We start from the raw sequence: 20,204 nt of genomic DNA on the forward strand, positions 1-20,204 counted from the left end.
ATCGCCGCGTCCCGTCACTGTGGGCGTGTCCAGAGACATCTGTAAACAACAACAACAACAACAACAACAACAACAACCCCTGGGTCGGCTCTAACCGATCTGGTCCCGGTTCAGCCCGTCGCCTCGGCTGATCACATGACGGCGTCACAACCCATCATCAACTCCAAGTTCACGCTGCTGACAGGAGGCAGCCGTTACCATGGATACGACCGTGGCAACGGATCAGCATCAGCACCAGTGACAACAGACGACACGGTCAGAGGTGAAATCCATCAAATGTCACATTTATTTGTTTATGTATATGACCTAAAAGCAATAAACTACAAACAATAAACTACAAACAATAAACAATAAATTACAAACAATAAACAACAAACAAACATTTTTTTTGTGTTTCCTGGAAGACATTTTTCTCGTCACTAACCTCCACTTCAAACCTCCTCGTCTGTCTTCTTCTCCTCAACATCCCATGACACCTCAGCAGCAAAGCATCATGGGAAGCCTGGGGGTGGAACCCTGATATGATCAGGAGACATGTGACCAGCGGGTTCACAACGGACCAATGACGGCTTGTGTCTTTTAATTTAATTTAAATTAACTTAATTTAATTTAATGATTTTTTTATTAAAATAAAATAGTTTAATCAAATTTAATTTAATTTAATTTAATTTAATAAAATAAAATAAAATGAATGTCATTTAATTTCGTTTCATTTAACTTAATTTAATTTAATTCAATTTAGTTTAATTTTATAAAACTAAACACCCCCCCTGCAGGTGATGAATATTTTAAAGCTGCAGGAGAAGAAACTGCTTCGTCACTTCAGACCCCCCCCCCCTCCCAAAATTCATGTCCGTCATCCCGGACACGTGAACGCACCACAGCCGCCTGACTTCACATCCAGACTCGTACCTGTTATTTACGGAGATCCTGAAGGCAACGCAGCGCCGGAAGCTTTGCTCAGCGGCACTGCGGCACCTGACGGGGGGGAGAGAGAGAGAGAGAGAGAGACCACGTGACCATCCGGGGGCTCGGTCCAATGGAATGAATGGACCGCGGCCGGGAGCCAATGAGGGGCGGGGGGTGGTTATAAAAGGCCGCGAGCCGCTCTAATCCGCAGCAGCAGCACCGGAACCGGACCGTTACCGCCGCCTCTCCGCATCCCGAACCGACAGGTAGGACCCCCCCCAACCCCCCCACCGCGACCGGTCACCGCACCGCCGATCACATCATCGATACATCACCTCATCAGCTCATCGATCAGGCACGGACGCGCACGCGACGGTGCGCGATCTGCAAAGAACAAAGGAGGAGGATGCAGGCGCGCGCGCGGCTGTTTACCGGCTGTTTACCGGTTGTTTACCGGTTGTTTACCGGTTGTTTACCGGTTGTTTACCCGCGTAGATCTGCAGAGCGCCTGTCTGTGTCTCCACCTGTCATCCCAACGACCTTGCGGTCCGTCCCGTCCGCAGGTGTTGCGCAGTCAGCAGCGGAGGCACCGGATCCCGCGCGCACACACACACACACACACACACACACACACACACACACACACACACACACACACACTCTAACGGAAACGGTGTGTCCGTTAAACCACCGGGGGGGGGTCCTTAAATAGCGCAAATCCACCTTAAATCCACTCAGGCGTGATGAAAACATCCCTAATCTGCGCCTCGACGGACGCGGGTCTGTTGCGTCAAATCACGTCTGATTGGAGATGTTTTCATTCGATTATCAGTCATCGATCGTTCTGCTGCGCACTTCGATCGAAACCGTCCGACGTATTTTTATTGTGTCGGAGCGTCTGTCCTACTGCGCATGCTCAGTGTGTCCCCATCTACATTCTAACGGGATAATACCGGACTGAGCTCCGCTCCGCCGCCTCAGCGGCGTCAGTCCTGCAGACTTACAACCGGACCGGGAACCAATCCGGTAAATATCCGGTGTCACACCTGGGGGGGCGTCAGAACGCGCGCGCCAGAACCAGCAGACGCCCCCCCCCCCCGGTTCCGGTTCGAGGCGCTGAAGGTGACCGGGGCGTCAGCCGCGCACGCGAAGGGTTAACGGCGGCCTGCCGCTGCGTCACCGCCGCGGCCCGCGCGTCACGTGATCCGTCGGAGTTCTCCGAGTGGAGCCGAACGGAACCGAACCGGGCCGAACGGATCCGAGCGGGATCAGCCGGGCTTCTCCAGCCTGATCGGTCCGTTTTCGGATTGATCCCGAGATGAGGATCGATTTTAAAGATTAAAACACGAATAAAAATCGAATTTTAAATGTTTTACATTTAATTTGTAAATATTTATCTAAATATATATTTACTTATGAATATTTATGAATAAAAATTCATATCGAGGCCCAGATTAACGTTCTGTTACCTCATCCGATCACCAACGCTTATCAGACTGATACACCGATACGGATTATTACCCTGATATTGATTATCGCTCCGATATTGATGATTGATCTGATAATGATTACTGATCGTCTGGCGGTTCCGTCGCCAGGTCGCCACCCGGACGTCGCCATGCCTTTCGGAAACACCCACAACAAGCTGAAGATGAACTACTCGTCGGAGCAGGAGTACCCCGACCTCAGCCAGCACAACAACCACATGGCCAAGGTGCTCACGCCCGAAATGTACGCCCACCTGCGCGACAAGGAGACGCCCAGCGGCTTCACCCTGGACGACGTCATCCAGACGGGCGTGGACAACCCAGGTAACGCCCCCCCGGCGCCGCCGGTCACCTTCACTCAGACCTTGTGCTCCATAATTAATTCCTTAATGGGATTGACCCCTTGGTTGGGGTCAGGTTTTTCCCCCCTAATCTGCCCCCTAGGGGGCGGCGACCTTTGACTCCTGTCTGAGCCTCATCCTCTTCATCCAATCAGTTTAATTCACTCAGGAGTCAAACGTTCCCTCACACGACGCAGACGTGTCAGAGGCAAAGAGCCCCCGGTGACGAAAAGAAGCGCACCTTTGGTTTGTCACTCGATCGATCAACGTGATCGATTGTTTCTGTCTTACCCGCAGGGCATCCGTTCATCATGACGGTCGGATGCGTCGCCGGGGACGAGGAGACGTACGAGGTGTTCAAAGACCTGCTGGACCCCGTGATCGAGGACCGCCACGGGGGGTACAAACCCACGGACAAACACAAGACGGACCTGAACGCCGAAAACCTGCAGGTAAACAACAACAACAAACAATAAAACAAACACAAGGCGTCAGGGGCTTTCAAAAGCCGATAATCAATAACTGAAGAGACCGACCTGGTCCTTGAACGCACCACGTTTGTAGCCGATCAAGGGGAAACAACAAGCAGCTCATGAAATCAGATTGCCTGGTCCCTCCTGGGGGTTTGGAGGCGGGGTCTAACCTTGAAGGGGTCTGTGACTCCTCCCAGTCTGGTTTGACCTTTGGGGTGTCTGATCTGACCTTGACTGATCTACACCGTCGTCTCTTTTCGTCTCGGTCAACTCTGTCTGGGATGGAACCGTTCCCTTTGGGGGTCTCCGTCTCGCAAACCCATGGGGGGTCAATGCTGGACCCCCTCCCTGTATGGTCTTCTGATTTCTGGGTTGACTTTGATGTCTTTGTATCGGCTTTGATGTCTGGGTTGGCGTAGGTGTCTGGGCTGGACGACATCCCTCCACATGGGGCAGCGTTGGGGGGGGTTCTGGAACCCAAACTCCTTTGCTTTGATTTTGCACAGTGTTTTCAGCTGGATGCCCTCCAGCGGTTGTGTTCCAAACGTTCTCTACTTCCTGTTCCAGGGCGGAGACGATCTGGATCCCAACTACGTTCTGAGCTCACGGGTTCGGACGGGACGCAGCATCCGGGGCTTCTGCCTGCCCCCCCACTGCAGCCGCGGGGAGCGCCGCGCCATCGAGAACCTCTCCATCGAATGTATGACATCACTTCCTGTCAGTTGTAGAGTCACCTCGCCCCCTGGTGGCAGCGAGCTGATCTGTGCGCTAATCCCTGAAACGCTCAGAACCATCAGATAACGATTAGCAGACGTGTTGTTTACATGTCAATTCATCAGATTGAGATATTAATTTAATTCTATTCTATTAATTCTATTTTTAATCGTAAATTTGAGAAACACATTTAAGCGATGCTGCGTCCACAAACGCTCGTACTTGTTTGTTCTTCGCTGATGAAGAGGAGGCCTGCCTCCTTTATGTAGATCTGACTGCAGCTGAAAAGGGCTGGTCTTTATTTAGATTTTTTCCCATCATGCCTCAGCGAGCGTGTCAGTGAACGCAGCAGCAGATCAAACTCTTACGTAACCGTGAGCTCCACTCGTTCTGCCGAGACTCTTAATGAGGCTGAAGAGCTTGTCGTCTTTCATATGCAAATGAGGCCGGACTGAACCGGACTGAACCGGACTCAAGTGGACCGGTAGAACCCGGCGGACCGGACCGTCTGCTGCCCCCTGCAGGTGGACAGAGGGACACGTCCAGCTAATCGCAAATCTGACATTACATGAAATACCCATTTAAATGAATATTTATTTAAATAAATACCCATTCTGTGACTAAATATCCATTTAAACTAAATACAGATTTAAATGAATATTCAGATGAATAAATATTTATTTAAATGACTAAATACCCCTTTAATGAATACATTTTTATTTTCATTAGTTTTAGCTTAGCATGTTAACTTCAGATTCCTCACAAACCAAACTGGACACATTAAAGTGATTACGTAGGAGCCAAACCGTTCAAATTGATTGATTTAACATTGGTGGGAATCGTTTCCCCTGAGTTCCGCCTGTCAGGCGCGACCTCTCCTGACCTCTACGACCTGTTTTTGGCGCTGCAGCTCTGGACATTCTGGACGGGGACCTGAAGGGGAAGTACTACGCCCTGAAGAACATGACAGAGGAGGAGCAGCAGCAGCTGATCGATGACCACTTTCTGTTTGACAAGCCCGTCTCCCCGCTGCTGCTGGCGTCCGGGATGGCCCGCGATTGGCCCGACGGCCGCGGCATCTGGTCAGGATGGCGGCGCGCATTGGACCTTCAGAATGACTGACAGACAAGAGCCGTGGGCGCTTTTAACCCTCCACTCTCGCCTGCAGGCACAACGACAACAAGACCTTCCTGGTTTGGGTGAACGAGGAAGACCACCTGCGTGTCATCAGCATGCAGAAAGGGGGCAACATGAGGGAGGTGTTCACCCGCTTCTGCACCGGCCTCACCAAGGTAAGACCCAGACACCCACTTCCTGTCCCCAGAACAGGAAGTAGAAGTCTCCATTGGTCACCTCCTCCTCTCTGCCAGATCGAGAACTTGTTCAAGGAGCGGAGCCACGAGTTCATGTGGAACGAGCACCTGGGCTACGTCCTCACCTGTCCGTCCAACCTGGGGACAGGACTGAGGGCCGGCGTCCACGTCAAACTGCCCCACCTCAGCAAACACGAGAAGTTCGGAGAAATCCTGAAGAGACTGCGGCTGCAGAAGCGAGGAACAGGTGAGCGAATCCGGCCCATCGGGGCGTTGCTACGGTTACGATTATTTAGATGGAGAAAGTCTTAACGACCCGTCCCTCAGGTGGCGTGGACACGGCGGCGGTGGGCGGAGTCTTCGACATCTCCAACGCGGACCGCCTGGGCTTCTCGGAGGTGGAGCTGGTGCAGATGGTGGTGGACGGCGTCAACCTGCTGGTGGACATGGAGAAGCGTCTGGAGGGCGGCGAGGGCGTCGACGACCTGATGCCCGAGCAGAAGTGAACTGTCACTGTAGCCTCAAACACCCCACCCCATCCTCACTGACCCCACCCCCACGTCCCCCTCCCCCCTCACTGTAACCAATCAGAAGCCGTCCTGGAGCCGCAGGACGATTAGATCCGATCTGTTAGACTTCAGTCGCCCGACGTGTGAAGGATTCTCTCTCCACCTGTGGGACCCATCTAACACCTGAAATGCCCAATAATAAAGTCTGTGTGGGCCCCGACTAACGCCTGCTGCGCAGCTGTCCTCATTACACACACACACACACACACACACACACACACACACACTGGATGAGTTTGTTTACATCAGAAGAAACCATCAATCCCTTTTGAAAACCAGTGGAGGTGTGACACGAGTCGGGAGGCGGGGCTTAAAATATTTAAATGTTTACATAAAATTATTCATAAATTATTAAAATCATTTTTAAATCCATTTTATCTAAACAACAACAAAACAGGTCAAACCGGTTTGACGTTTGTTTCACCCGGCTCTCCGTGACGTCATCAAAACAACCGATTCTCCGGCGGACGAGTTGGCGCTACGCCGTTGCCATGACAACATGTCCAGCAGCATCGTTTTATCGCAATTCAAAGAAATCGATGGAGACCAGGAGCTGAGTTCAGCGTGTTTTAATGAGACACAGGTGAACACAGGAAGTTATCAAACGGCGATCAGCTGATCAGTCGTCAATCGCCTGCTGATCAGCCGATGGAAACAAATCAACGAGACCCAGGTGAGTCGCAAACAATCTATGTACATCCATGACACTGCCTGTAGATGACCCCGCCCACTGGCTCTACTGCCCGCCCCCTTAAAGGGACAGCCATCTTATTTGTCGGGTGGGCGTGGCCAAACACCTGCAGCTCAGTCTTTGAAAAAAAAAAAAAAAAAGTTCATCACAGCAGAACAGCTCCTGTCTAGTCCTCGTAACACTGAACTCCAACTCCCATGATGCTCTGCAGCAGTCAGAATAATGCTCACACTGAAGCAGGGGACAGGTGGGTGAGACAGACAGACGACACCAGGAACAGAGAGACAGGGAAACTGCTGGGTTACCTGTCTCTCTGTTCACCTGTGTCTGCTCTACGTCTCAACCAATCATAACCTGTCTCTCTTTCTTCCTGTCTCTCCTCCTGTCTCTCTTTCTCTCCGTCTGTCTCTCCTTCTCCTCCTGTCTCCCTCTCCTCCCGTCTCACCTCCACCCGTCTCCCTCTCCTCCCGTCTCACCTCCACCCGTCTACAGCTTCAGCTCGTTGGCGATCTTGGAGGCGATGTTCTTGAAGGCGATGGACGTTCCTGAGATGCGCTTGAAGCGGACGCCGTTGAGCGAGAGGCGGGGCAGCTTGCACACCTCCATCTCCCATTGGACGAGGCTGTCGGCGTGGCCGTCGCCGTGGACACAGAGGAGCAGGAAGTGCTCGCGCTGCTCGTAGTCGCAGCTGTTGGCGTCCAGCACCTTGCGGATCTCCTTCATCATGTCGTGCGGCTCCAGCGACGACGTGGTCTTCATGCTCCAGGTGAACCTCAGGGAGCGCGGCTTGGACTCCTTCAGGGGGGTTGCGGGGCCGCCGGGCTCCTCCCTCGGGTCGCACGCGTCGCCACGGCTGCAGAGAGGCGGGGCATGTCCGGTCAGACCGAACCAATCACCTGAGACAATCAGAGACTGGGAGGCGTGGCCTAGGTAAAAGTTACACTAGAGTTTCTGGCCACGCCCCCAAACTACACCTGAGAATTAATCCAGACTAATACTGGCTTCTGATTGGCTGGCATGGAGCTCCTCCCCCAAACAGCCTGAGCCAATCAGAAGCCTTCTTCTCACCTGGACTCCTCGGGTCGGCCGTTCCTCTCGGCTTCAGACGCCCCTCTGACGCAAGGACACAAGGAAGGAAACAAGGGAACAAGGAAGGAAACAAGGGAACAAGGAAGGAAACAAGGGAACAAGGAAGGAAACAAGGACACAAGGAAGGAAACAAGGGAACAAGGAAGGAAACAAGGACACAAGGAAGGAAACAAGGGAACAAGGAAGGAAACAAGGGAACAAGGAAGGAAACAAGGGAACAAGGAAGGAAACAAGGACACAAGGAAGGAAACAAGGGAACAAGGAAGGAAACAAGGGAACAAGGAAACAAGGGAACAAGGAAACAAGGGAAGGACGGTGAGTTCAGGTGAAGCAGGAAGTCGGTCTTGCGAGCGCGGCGGGGGGGCGTACCTGCGCGTGAGCTTGGAGGTCAGCTTGCTGAACAGGTTGGTGGAGCCCCTGGCTCGTGATTGGGCGAGAGGCGTGGCATCATGTGACAGGCTGGGCGAGGCGGGGGGCCCATTGTAGGTGGCGGTGCGTCTCTCCCTCAGCTGCCCCCCGTGGAAGGTGCTGCGGCTCGCCGTCCCCCGTGGGAACCGCAGGCGGTCGGGCGGGGTGGCGCCGCTGCTGACGCTGTGGGTGGAGGCTCCGCCCACTGACCTCTGAGGGGTGGTGGCGGCTGAACTGATGGGGACACGGAGAGGACGCGGCGTTAGGGCGTGAGGCGGGGGCGTCGCCTTGCGGGCGGGGGTGGGGCCGTACCTGTTCTCCTTGCCGTTCTGCAGCGCCCCCTGCCGGTGGTCGGCGGCGTTCCTCTCGCTGCAGACGTACGTGTTCCTGCGCGTCATGCTGGACGAGCCACTCTGCCGCCGCAAACACATGACGTCATGACGAGGAAAACGCCATTTGCTTCTCACTTCCTGTTTGCACAGGTGAACTCACGGTGGGCGGGGCCGACGTCTTCCTCCGCTCGGGGATGTCGGCCATGTTGGGGTTGTGGGCGTTCCCCAGCAGAGGACTGCCTCCGTCCGCGGGGCTGGACTTCCTGTTCTGACCTCCCACGTCCTGCTTTGCCTCTCCATCGGCCGCCGCTGCCGCCGTCGTCTGACTCCGCCTGGGGTGGGGCGCTGAGGGGGCGGGGCATACTGCAGGAGAGGATGAGTAATTAAGAGTAGGGAGGAGGTTCCCGGTTGGTCGTGGGGTCGCGACCCCTTACCTTGTTCGCTGTACCTCCTCTGTCTGGAGGAGGAGGAGGAGGAGGCGGAGCGTTGGGTGACGTGAGCAGGTGATTGGCTGCTGCTGGTCGGTCGTGGTTTGAGCAGAGAGACGCCGCCGGAGTCGCTCGCCTCCACCTGAGCCATCAAAGACAACGGGCATCAGTGTGACTGCTGCTTGGGGGTCAAACCTGTTGTTACCACGGTAACCACCTCTGACCTCTGCGGCCTTGCGTCCCAGCAGCAGGTAGGTTGCCGTGATGTCATCGTACTTCATCTTGGCGAGCGAGTTGCTGATCTCCTCTCTGGAGTAACCCAACTCCACCATCATGTCTGGAACACACAGGTCACATGACCAACATCCTGTCCTCTGATTGGCTGCTCACAGCTCTGACCTCACGCATGAGTACGACTAGTCCTCAACATATGGACATTCAACTTACAGTAGGTTACAGTAGGTTACATGTAGGTTACATGTAGGTTAGAGTAGGTTATGGTAGTTTTTGGTAGGTCACAGGAAGGTTACAGTAGGTTCTGGTAGGTCACAGGTAGGTTACAGTAGGTCACAGGTAGGTTACAGTAGGTTCTGGTAGGTCACAGGTAGGTTACAGTAGGTTCTGGTAGGTCACAGGTAGGTTACAGTAGGTTACCTATCCTCTTCTGGTCTCGGATGTCCAGCTCCGGCTCCATGAAGGGCTTCAGATCTTCGTCCTCAGAGCCGGCGTTGATCCAGCGGTCCCTCATGATTTGCTGAGGATCAATAGTGAAGCCGATCAGCTGATCGATCGACCCTTCAGGTACACCTCAGTGGGCGTGTCCTCACCTCCAGGGTTCCTCGCTTCCCCGGGTTGAGAACCAGGAAGCGCTTCAGGAGGTTCTCGCAGTCGGTGGACATGTAGAAGGGGATCCGGTACTTCCCCCGCAGAACCCGCTCCCGGAGCTCCTGCAGACGCACGCCACGTTTAAAACACGGCTAAGCTAGGCTAACCGCGTGCTGTGATGTGCTGGGGGCGGAGCCGGACGGCTCACCTTGAGGTTCTGCCCGTCGAACGGCAGCGAGCCGCTGACCAGCGTGTAGAGGATCACGCCCAGACTCCACACGTCCACCTCAGGACCGTCGTACTTCTTCCCCTGGAAGACAAAAGGTTAACACCTGCCTGTAGCTCCTCCCACTCTGCCCGTATATGGTCGGGACGCACCTGGAACAGTTCGGGGGCGGCGTACGGTGGCGAGCCGCAGAACGTGTCCAGTTTCCCGCCGACTGTGAACTCGTTGCTGAAACCAAAATCTGCTATTTTGATGTTCATGTCAGCATCCAGGAGGAGGTTCTCAGCCTGCGGGACACAGTCACATGACCAGGTCACATGACGGCACCTTCGCAGTGCGTTTAAGGTCAGCTGGGAAATCTGTGACTCAAGACGAAGGCGTTACCTTCAGGTCTCGGTGGACGATGCGTTTCTGGTGGCAGTACTGCACCGCAGACACGATCTGTGACCAGGGTGGACAGACGGGTGGACAGACGGGTGGACAGACGGGTGGACAGACGGGTGGACAGACAGACAGGCAGATCAGAAGACAGCGTGAGACATCAGGGAGGGGAAGCAGGCTCCGCCCTCTCATCACGCCTGTGTTACCTGTCTGAATTTAGCTCGTGCCTCCTTCTCCTTCATCCTGCCGTGGGCTACGAGGTAGTCGAACACTTCACCTGCACACACACACACACACACACACACACACACACACACAAGGTGAAGACGACGCTGGGTGACAACCCCCTCCGGTGGCCCCGCCCCCCCGGTCCAGGTGACTCACCTCCGCTGGCGTACTCCATCACCAGGTAGAGAGTCTTCTCCGTCTCGATCACCTCAAACAGCTTGACTGTGGAGAGACAGACAGGTGAGGGACAGACAGCTGAGAGATGGAAAGACAGACAGGTGAGATAGACAGGTGAAAGAGACAGGCAGATGATACAGAGAAACAGACAGGTGAGAAGGACAGACAGGTGAGACAGGCAGACAGACAGGTGACTCACCGATGTTCGGGTGATTCAGGATCTTCATTATTCGGACTTCCCTGAAGAGCTGAAACAGACAGACAGGTGAGACGTGCAGACAGACAGACAGACATACAGACAGGTGAGACTGAGGGTTTGATCCGACCCTGTCGTCCTGCCTCTGGAACCCGTCTCACCTTCTGAAGGCTGGTCGGGTTCAGCTGCGTCTTGTCGATGATTTTGATCGCCACCTTTGAGGAAAACAAAGATGGCCGACAGTTAGACGCCGCTGCAGGAGGATCGCTGAGACTGTCTCTCAGGACCCGTCTGTCTCTCAGGACCCGTCTGTCTCTCAGGACCCGTCTGTCTCTCAGGACCCGTCTGTCTCTCAGGACCCGTCTGTCTCTCAGGACCCGTCTGTCTCTCAGGACCCGTCTGTCTCTCAGGACCCGTCTGTCTCTCAGGACCCGTCTCCCTCACCTCGCGTCCCGTCAGGACGTGTCGGGCCAGCTTCACTTTGGCGAAGTTCCCCTTCCCGATGGTCTTCATCAGGCGGTAGTTTCCGATGTGCGGCGTCTCATCAGCGGCCGACGATGAGTTTTTACAGCGAGACGAGCGAACAGGGCGTGACGACACCTGACTCCGCCCATCATCCGCTGAGGTATGCTGGGAGAAAAAAAACACACCACAGAGGGACGTGTTTGAGAATTTTATTCTCATATCCAGAGACTCCCACGTGTGATATTCCAGCACACACACACACACACACACACACACACGCACACACACAAACACACACACAAACACACACACAGTTCCATGTCTGCAGCCTAAAATAACCAGAAACCGGATCAGAACTGGGTCAGACAGAAACTGCTGATCCTCTAATTTAACATAACACGCTGCTCTCTGATTGGTCGACAGAAAGACGCACTGTTCTGTGTCCTCCAATGACGAAGCGGGATCAGGAGAGGGTGATCAATCACTGATCAATCACATACAGACCACATGAAAAGAATTCCAGGACACCTGTAATCTTTTGGAAGGGATCTTAACATTTTTCTCAAGGGCCTTGAGCAGCACCCCCACCCTGGAAAGTCCTTGGAAATGCCTGAAACTCTTCTCCTGACCCTCAATAACCATCTTAAGGAATTTCAAGGTTCCTTGAACCTGGAAAACAACTTAATAACCTGATTTAATTCTCAAGGACACCCCAAAACCTGCTGGAGAACCGGAACCTGACGTCCATTCAAACATCTCTCAGGAGGACAGCTGGGACAACCGGAAGTGACGTCATTTTCACTCACGTGACGTTTACCGAACTCAAACCAACTCTTCAGACAACAATAAAACGTCCACCGGAGGCCGGACTCACGTTCTCCGCGTCCCGCTCGTTGACGGTGGGCAGGGGGGTCCTGGCGGACATGTTACCCGGGTCACAGTGAGGGAAGTTCGGTCATGAAGCCGCCCGTCCGCCCGGAGACACCTGCCCGAAGTTAGCGGACCGTCGGCGGGCTGAGTGAACTTCAGGTTCGGGTCTATCTGGGCAGGATACCCCCAGGCATCACCGGGCCCGGGCCTGGATTCGGTGTCGGAGCGCTATCTGTCCCGGTTCGGTTCGGGTCCGCTTCTTTTCCGGTAGTTTCCTGCTGACATAGATCCGAACTCAACCGGAGCAACAGTTCCTCTTTACGGCTAAGTTAGCCGGCTAGCCCCGGCTAGGCGTCTGTGCGACCGGAGCGGCTCCGGTTCCGCCCGTCCCGTCTCCGGTAAGGGGTCGATTCGAATCGACGGTACCGGTTCCGTTAATCCAGCGGCGGTGAGGTTCGTTCAGCTTCTCGTCATCCCACGGAGAGACACTCTCCAGCCGCTCCGCTAGCCACAGCCAAGATGGACGACCAACCAAACCCAGCAGGCTGACAGGATGTGACGTAAGACACGACGTGAGCTCTGATTGGTTAGCGAGGCGGAGCGGCGGCGTTTTCTGTTGCTAGGGTGACTAGACAGAAAGGATGGATACGGAAATGAAGGATGAAAAGGATTCCGTGATTAAAACACGACAACGTCACCAAAGTTAATCCGTTCGGTCATAAAAATAATTTAAAAAATCGAACCAACAATGAAGTTTATTCTGAATATTAATATGGGTAAAATTAAACTTGAAATCAGTTTTCAGTTGAATGCAGCACATTAAAACTTATAGAAAAAACTAAAACACAAATGAATAATATTTAAGGTAAATGAAATTAAAAAATAGTTTAAAATGAACAAGTGACGCCTGAGACGGAATTGTTAGAAGTATTAAATTAAAACTAAACACGGCGGAAGCAGTGAGGCCGTATGACCAGCAGGGGGCAGCAGGAGGCAACAAACAAACCGGTCACATCGTTGATTAATTTTTAAAGGCTGATAATTATCCTTCAGCATTAGAATCTGGTGTTATTAAGGTAAGGTCGACTATTTCAAATTGTAATGAGATTATTCCAGATTGTATTATTGATCATGATCAGTATTTGTCATTGAAGAACAGATCGTGTAAATGACCTTCTGTATATTCATCACGACAATTTAATATTGTGAGAACTTTCATGTTTGACAAGGTAAATAGTGTATAATTATATGAAAATAAACGTTTTGTGATTGAAAAAATTCCATGGTGTCATTTTATATGTACTACAGTTGAAATGCAACTCAATTTAAATCATGTGGTTAATGGGAAAAATAGAAATTTTCATATCAACAAGACAGTAACCCACAGAATAATTATGTATTTATTATTATTAACATCTTGGTGTCTTCATTTTATTTTCCATCAACTCGTCTTCGAATAAAGTTAAATAAACGTCCTACATCCGACTGATCTTCTTATCGATCCAATTGACTTTCACCTTGGAGAAGAATGCCGGCCTGTGATTGGTGGACACACCGAGGAGGCGGTTCTCTTCCACGCTCCGCCTGATGGAGCGAACGTCAGCTGCTGATAAGCCGGTTTTCAGAGCGAGCAGCGCCGACACGTGACCGTCGCTATGGAGACACAATCAAACACAGGTGAGACCTTCATGGGCGGGGCAGAACGCAACGCCACGCCTGATTGGTTCTCAGGCGGACACACACTGACTGTGGAACAGGAAGTAGACGGGTTCGCTGGTGCTTCTTCCTGTCATGTGACTCCTCTCAATATTTTTCCACTGACTTCATTCTGACACCTGAAGCCCACCTGGCCACGCCCACCATCTCCCATGGCAACCAGGTGTTTGATTCAGGTCACGGCTGGAGTGTTTGCATTTGAGAACAAACAGGAAGCCTATTCATGCCCCCCCCCCCCATCGGATGACTCCATCCATCCCGTGGGATCACCCCGCCCCCTACCTGAGGTCGGGGAACGCCCTCGCCACGCAGACCATCTCCAGCTGGAGGCTCTCGGGGTCCTGCAGGCGGAGGATCTCAGCCAGGCGGCGCAGCCCCTCCCCCAGCCAGGGGCAGCCCTGTGGTGGGGGGGGGGGCAAAGACAGGCGTCAGCCGGGGGCCCGACCTGCATCAGAACCTGAGAAACACCTGTCTCACCTCCTCCTGGAAGAAGTGGTCGATCTTCTGGGCGTCGTCCGTCATCCGCTGGGCCCCCCGCACCTGCTGCCCCCCGCCCTTCATCCTGGTCTTCATCGTCCTCCTCACGTAGTGGAGGACCACGTCCTGGTGGACGCCGCGGAGCAGCGCCTGGAGGAAACGGACAGGAGGTCGTCCGTCAGACCGACGGGTGGTAAACCGACGAGAAGGTGGGGGGGGTCGCACCTGTCGACAGGTGGGCTTCAGGTCGCTCAGGTCACACAGGTGCTGGTTCAGGAAGTCCAGCAGAGACTCGACGACGGGAAGAGACTCGTCCAACCAGGCGGACGTCCACAGTGGGCGGAGACACGCCTGCAAGCACAGCGACCAATCAGAGGGGGTTACTGATGCTGTAGGCGGGAGGGAGGCGAGGACCGCCACCGGAGGAGCGTCCCACTGAAGGCAACGAGTCCCCGTTTGTCCCCGTTTGTCCCAGTTTGTCCCCGTTTGTCCCCGTTGTCCCCGTTGTCCCAGTTTGTCCCCGTTTGTCCCCGTTGTCCCCGTTTGTCCCCGTTTGTCCCCGTTTGTCCCCGTTTGTCCCCGTTTGTCCCCGTTTGTCCCCGTTTGTCCCAGTGAGTCACACCTTCAGTTGCGTCTGGATGGGGCGGGTCAAACACCTGTACCCACAATCCCACAGGGCAGAGAGCGTGTCCAGACAGCGACCCTTCTGCTGCTCCGACACACTTCCTGTTTGAGCTGTGATGTAATCCCTGAGGGCAGTCACAGAGGACCAATCAGCAGCAGCGCAGGAAACCCAATGTCCAATCAGGAGTCCCTTACCCTGATGGTTTTTATCATTAAAACTACAGAAATATTAATAATGAACATACACCTGTCGTCTACCTGAGCTGCTGCTCACAGACCAGCTGGGCTTTAACCACTGACCCCTCGTTGCCGTGGTTACCCTTCACAAACTCATCCAAGCTGTTCTTATAGCTGAAAAACACAACCTTGTTAACGAATGGAGGATTGGACGCACAAAAACCTCAGGGGGTCTCATTAATATGCATGAGTGGGTGTGGTCTACCTGCTCAGGAAGCTCTCCAGGTGAGTTGTGATCCTTTGACCTTTGCTTTTGTCTCTGATCACACAGTTGAACTCAGTCATGGCACTGTCTATCACCTGGAAACACAGACACCGCAACATAGACACTGCCCTGAACACCTCACCTGTCTGACTGTATCACACCTGTCTGTCTGTCTCTCACCTGTCTGACTGTCTCTCACCTGTCTGACTGTCTCTCACCTGTCTGTCTCTCACCTGTACTGACTGTCTCTCACCTGTACTGACTGTCTCTCACCTGTACTGACTGTCTCTCACCTGTCTGACCGTATCTCACCTGTCTGACTGTACTCACCTGTATGACGTCTATCGCCAGCGGGCTGAAGCAGTATTGGTCGATGACTTCGGGCTTCCTGTCGTTCTCCCAGCTCTCTTCCTCTTTCCTCAGAGCGGCGTTCAGCCACAGCCTCACCTGCTCCTGGAAGACACGCCCACGTGTCGGTTCACTCCATCGACACAGGAAGTCACGTCATGTTGACGTCGTTTGCTCTCAAACAACAGAAGTTATTCTAACAGGAAGTCTACAGGAAGTCTACAGGAAGTCTACAGGAAGTCTACAGGAAGTCCACAGGAAGTCTACAGGAAGTCTACAGGAAGTCTACAGGAAGTCTACAGGGGCGTACACAGACTGAGACTTACATTAGGACCTACAGAGAAACAGGAAGAGCTAAACCTCTAGCTAACCTTCCCGCTAACTTCCTGCTAACATACCTCCTTGTGGCTCAGGTAGCGGTCCTCCAGGTGCTCCAGGAGCCCCGGCAGCAGCAGGGAACCCAAACAGGCCGTTTTAATGGTCCCCTCCAGGTCCTTGTGGTTTAATATTTCACTGGGCGTAAACACAAACACCTGATATGTAGCGCTCCCACCCAGAACCCGACACCCCCACGTCACTGACACCAGGTTATACCCCACACCGAGTGTCGCTGTGACTCACTGCGGGTAGTAGTGATTGGCCCAGAGCAGCAGGTAGCTGCAGTCGTCGTGTTCCAGGTGATCCGACAGCTCAGTCAGCCGGTCGGAGAAGCCCCGGTGGTAGAGTCCAGCGTACAGGTTCACCAGGTCCACCTGGGGGGGGTAGCAGTCCCTCACCTGCCCCACCACCGTCAGCAGGTCCTCCTTCACCCGCTTCCCCAGACGACACACCTGTACAGGTCAGCTAGCATCACCATACCACACACCTGCACAGGTGAGCTAGCATCACTGTCCCACACACCTGTACAGGTCAGCTAGCATCACCGTCCCACACACCTGTACAGGTCAGCTAGCATCACCGTCCCACACACCTGTACAGGTGAGCTAGCATCACCGTACCACACACCTGTACAGGTGAGCTAGCATCACCGTCCCACCCACCTGTACAGGTGAGCTAGCATCACCGTCCCACACACCTGTACAGGTGAGCTAGCATCACCGTACCACACACCTGTACAGGTGAGCTAGCATCACCGTCCCACACACCTGTACAGGTGAGCTAGCATCACCATACCACACACCTGTACAGGTCAGCTAGCATCACCGTACCACACACCTGTACAGGTGAGCTAGCATCACCGTCCCACACACCTGTACAGGTCAGCTAGCATCACCGTACCACACCTGTACAGGTGAGCTAGCATCCGTTCTCTCACCTTCCTCTTCGTCGGTGACGACAGCCCTTCGGTCTCAGAGGAGTCTTCCTCGGCGGCCTGCGTCAGTCTGGACTCCACCATCTTGTGCAGCAGTGCATTGTGGGTACTCAGACACCTCTGAGGGCGCCACGGCGGGACCTGGTCCTCTGGACGCCCCCCCCAGCGTTGGTCCTGGACCTCCTGCTGCTGGATGGAGGCCACAGCGCTCCTCAGGACCTCCAGCCGCCCCGAGGAGGAGGAGGAGGGGGGGGTGAAGGTGTTGTGGACGGACACCCACAGCCGCAGCCTGAAGGCCTCGAAGTCTCTGAACAGCTGGTCCTCCTCTTCCTCGCTGGGGGGGCCCCGACTGAACAGCTGCTCCTCCCTGGAGATCAGCCTCCTGCTGACCTCCTCCAGACCCTCCTCCTCCTCCTCCTGCTCTCCCTCCCCCTCCTGCAGCGCCTCCACCCCGTCCAGCTCATCGTCTGCAGGAGAAACCCAAAGTTTGGATCAACAAAGAGAAGTTGTGGGCGGGGCGCGGCGCGGCGGGGGGGTTGACTTCACACCTGACGGGTCTTTACGGTTCTGCTCTCGACGTTTCTTCCAGAACTTGACCGGGTTCTTCAGTTTGGGGAGTCTCCTCCTCTCCTTCACCGGGTTCTCCTTGTCTTCTCCTGCAGATTTAAAAAAACTTTATTTACAAGTTAAATAGAAATAAAACCACAAAACCTGAACTCAGTTAAAAAAAAAAGTTTGTTGTTTTCCAAATAAACGAATTGAGAAAATGAGACAACATTGGTTTAGTGACGTCATCAGTCTGACTTGTGATCCGGCTGAATTTGTTTTGGTTTTAATTTTTATTTTTCAATCGGTGGGATCTGATTGATCAATAGCCTTCATTAAACCTGAGTTCCGTGAACGCACCGCGACGATTCTGATGAAAACGGATCGATTCAAAACTAAATACAGTGATTAACATGAAGATTTAGTTTGGTAACTCAACGTCCGATAGATAAACAATATCAGAAACGGATCGATAAGTCGATCAGGTGATCACATGATCAGAATCATCGGGTAATTAAAGCAAACAGGCATTAAAGTGAAGACGTGAACTCCTACCTTCCATCTCTCGGTCGTTTGACTCCGTCAGGGAGCAGCCCGGTGGAGGGGCGGGGTCAGACGCACGATGGGTGACCCCGCCTACCAGCCTCGTGTCCAATCATTTTATTTAAAAATGTTTTCCGTGTATATAATTTCCGTGTATATAATTTATTTATACTGTACTTAAATCCTTTATCAAACCCCGCCCAAATCAACCTTCTAAACCCCGCCCACCTCCACCCTGCGCTGGGACCAATGAAACGTCAGAAACCGTCTTCTTGGTTTTCCCTGTCAGTCATTATTTACATGTGGAGTCAATGACAGTCGTGTTTACACGAACAAACAAACAAACAAACAAACAAACATATGTTAGTTTGTTCAGACTTTGGCACCACAGAGTTAAAACAAAACAAAGAATCGATCAGCCTGTCAGCTGTTTGTGATCGATGATCTCTCCAAGGACTCCAGCGCCCCCCAGCGGACAACAGCAGCGTGGCCTCGGCTTGTGACCTCCCACCTGTGTGACGCCTACTCTGTACTGTAACTCGATCAATAAGCAGCTGTTAATAATCAATGCAGCTGCGATCAATAATAGATGGAGGAGGTCGATCAGGTCAGGTGTCACGCCTCAGGTGGGAAGGGGTGGAGCCTCTGATGTCACCTGTCCCACAAAGACCAATCACTGAAGAGGCTGTAGAGGCCAGATAATCAAGAGCAGAATGATCAGAGGGACGGTGTTTGTTGTTGTCTGTTTGTGTGTTGAAGAGTAAACAAGCATACATCTAAGTATATGCTTGTTTACAAATAAACATTGTTTACAAATAAACATTACTACAGTGTGATGTAACCTGACGGGCTATGAAATAGATTTAATCCTGTTACACAAGTGACTCGGAAACAACTTGTTGATGTTTACAACACCTTAAAACAAACAACAACACAACGTCATAGAAGCAATAATAAAAACATCAATAATCAATAATTAATCAATATTTCTACCTGGGGGGGATTTTTATGGTCTATAGCGGTGACACGACTGAAACCAGGAGTCACACAAGAATGAGTCAAACCAGGACAACATGCAAAACAACACACACACACACACACACACACACACACACACACACACACACACACACACACACACACACACACACACACACACACACACACACACACACACACACACACAGTGGAAGAGAAACCTGAATTTGAATTGGGACGAACTGAACCAGTCGGTTGTCTGTCTGAACAACAGAGAGCGTCTGATCGTAGGAGGGGGACATGATTATTGATTAGCATTGATTGTTATTGATCACCATCATCATCTCCATCAGGTGGGTGTATCAATGATTTGTTCACTCGTTTGTCCAGATTAACGACGGATGAGAGGATTTCGTCTCTTTAGTGTGACAATAATAACTTGTATTGATGATCAATCAGAATGAGTGTGTGTGTGTGTGTGTGTGTGTGTGTGTGTGTGTGTGTGTGTGTGTGTGACACATCTGCTGAACGCTGACCACACGTTTCGTCCCATTGGTCAGTTTGTGGTGATTGAAGGTTTGTTCACGTTTGTGTCTGAAGCAGAAAACAGGAAACAGGAAGTAGAAAAGTTCCCAATCGATCGATCGATCAGGTCTTTATTGGGTTCTTTCTGTCACCCGTGATGTGTTCAAGGACCGCTCCTTGAGTGGAAAAAGCAGCTCATTAATGGGGTTAAATAATCCAGGAGGTGAAGGATTACCTGTCTGATCGACTCTCACCTGTCTCACTTTTCCTTTCCTCACCTGTCGTCACCTCGGTCCACGTCAGGTGACACCACAGAAGAAGAAAGAACCGATTCTGATCTGATTGGCTGAAATGACACAGGTGATGAACACCTGTGACTCAGTGGGCGGGGCTACTGGGCAGGAGGCGTTGGCTTTCCAGGCGAGTGTGAAACACCCAGATGTAAATAAAGGGGTGTGGGAAAAAAGGTGTGGCCGCGCCCTCTGATTGGTCCCTTCCTTCTCCAGGTTTTTCCAGACTCTGTGGAGCATCTTTCAAAACTTTCCAGGCGTCTTCCATCCATTGTGGTGGA

General features: G+C 52.6%; 3 protein-coding genes across 6 annotated transcripts; 1 reads left to right on the forward strand and 2 right to left on the reverse strand.

Moving 5' to 3' along the window:
* Positions 1–1,025: 1,025 nt before the first annotated feature.
* LOC137613908 (creatine kinase B-type) lies at positions 1,026–5,951 on the forward strand. Of its 2 annotated transcripts, none has more exons than XM_068343381.1 (8): positions 1,026–1,175; positions 2,508–2,720; positions 3,035–3,189; positions 3,778–3,910; positions 4,835–5,006; positions 5,093–5,216; positions 5,295–5,484; positions 5,565–5,950. In XM_068343381.1, exons 2-8 carry the CDS (start codon positions 2,528–2,530, stop codon positions 5,741–5,743), a joined length of 1,146 nt encoding a protein of 381 aa, XP_068199482.1. In that variant the 5' UTR covers positions 1,026–1,175; positions 2,508–2,527; the 3' UTR covers positions 5,744–5,950. The 2 variants fall into 2 exon arrangements, with proteins under 2 accessions (XP_068199482.1, XP_068199483.1); XM_068343382.1 differs by lacking the exon at positions 1,026–1,175 and adding an exon at positions 1,801–1,935 and having other exon boundaries at positions 5,565–5,951.
* Positions 5,952–6,344: 393 nt separating this feature from the next.
* LOC137613907 (MAP/microtubule affinity-regulating kinase 3-like) lies at positions 6,345–12,731 on the reverse strand. 3 transcript variants are annotated; one of them, XM_068343379.1, is made up of 18 exons: positions 12,127–12,722; positions 11,232–11,417; positions 10,949–11,002; positions 10,791–10,839; positions 10,571–10,636; positions 10,393–10,463; positions 10,190–10,246; positions 9,958–10,092; positions 9,788–9,889; positions 9,582–9,701; positions 9,409–9,508; positions 8,979–9,091; positions 8,761–8,896; positions 8,487–8,689; positions 8,307–8,407; positions 7,956–8,228; positions 7,566–7,610; positions 6,346–7,350 (listed from the first exon to the last, which is right to left on the reverse strand). In XM_068343379.1, exons 1-18 carry the CDS (start codon positions 12,175–12,177, stop codon positions 6,984–6,986), a joined length of 2,229 nt encoding a protein of 742 aa, XP_068199480.1. In that variant the 5' UTR covers positions 12,178–12,722; the 3' UTR covers positions 6,346–6,983. The 3 variants fall into 3 exon arrangements, with proteins under 3 accessions (XP_068199479.1, XP_068199481.1, XP_068199480.1); XM_068343378.1 differs by having other exon boundaries at positions 6,345–7,350; positions 7,956–8,407; positions 12,127–12,731; XM_068343380.1 differs by lacking the exon at positions 7,566–7,610 and having other exon boundaries at positions 6,345–7,350; positions 12,127–12,728.
* A 778-nt stretch (positions 12,732–13,509) lies between these two features.
* On the reverse strand, positions 13,510–18,182 carry tnfaip2a (tumor necrosis factor, alpha-induced protein 2a). Its single transcript, XM_068342728.1, has 13 exons — positions 18,143–18,182; positions 17,590–17,697; positions 17,045–17,508; positions 16,351–16,559; positions 16,128–16,242; positions 15,712–15,834; positions 15,382–15,476; positions 15,198–15,290; positions 14,938–15,064; positions 14,541–14,666; positions 14,316–14,465; positions 14,121–14,236; positions 13,510–13,775 (listed from the first exon to the last, which is right to left on the reverse strand). Exons 1-13 carry the CDS (start codon positions 18,147–18,149, stop codon positions 13,598–13,600), a joined length of 1,911 nt encoding a protein of 636 aa, XP_068198829.1. The 5' UTR covers positions 18,150–18,182; the 3' UTR covers positions 13,510–13,597.
* Positions 18,183–20,204: the final 2,022 nt, after the last annotated feature.

The sequence above is a fragment of the Antennarius striatus genome, chromosome 19 (assembly GCF_040054535.1).
Source record: "Antennarius striatus isolate MH-2024 chromosome 19, ASM4005453v1, whole genome shotgun sequence".
NCBI lineage: Eukaryota > Metazoa > Chordata > Actinopteri > Lophiiformes > Antennariidae > Antennarius > Antennarius striatus.

Bases quoted from the DNA above. Each gene is read 5' to 3' on its own strand.
- LOC137613907 (XM_068343378.1), bottom strand. From the start codon at position 12,177: ATGTCCGCCAGGACCCCCCTGCCCACCGTCAACGAGCGGGACGCGGAG. The intron at 10,464-10,570 runs GTGAGTCACCTG...GTGTGTGTGCAG, and splicing joins GATGGAGTACGCCAGCGGAG to GTGAAGTGTTCGACTACCTC. The intron at 10,093-10,189 runs GTAACGCCTTCG...TGTGTCCCGCAG, and splicing joins TCGTCCACCGAGACCTGAAG to GCTGAGAACCTCCTCCTGGA.
- tnfaip2a (XM_068342728.1), bottom strand. The intron at 17,509-17,589 runs GTGTGAAGTCAA...TTTCTCCTGCAG, and splicing joins GAACCGTAAAGACCCGTCAG to ACGATGAGCTGGACGGGGTG. The intron at 16,560-17,044 runs GTGAGAGAACGG...TGACCTGTACAG, and splicing joins CGTCACCGACGAAGAGGAAG to GTGTGTCGTCTGGGGAAGCG.
- LOC137613908 (XM_068343381.1), top strand. From the start codon at position 2,528: ATGCCTTTCGGAAACACCCACAACAAGCTGAAGATGAACTACTCGTCG. The intron at 3,190-3,777 runs GTAAACAACAAC...TTCCTGTTCCAG, and splicing joins TGAACGCCGAAAACCTGCAG to GGCGGAGACGATCTGGATCC. The intron at 5,007-5,092 runs GTCAGGATGGCG...TCTCGCCTGCAG, and splicing joins CCCGACGGCCGCGGCATCTG to GCACAACGACAACAAGACCT.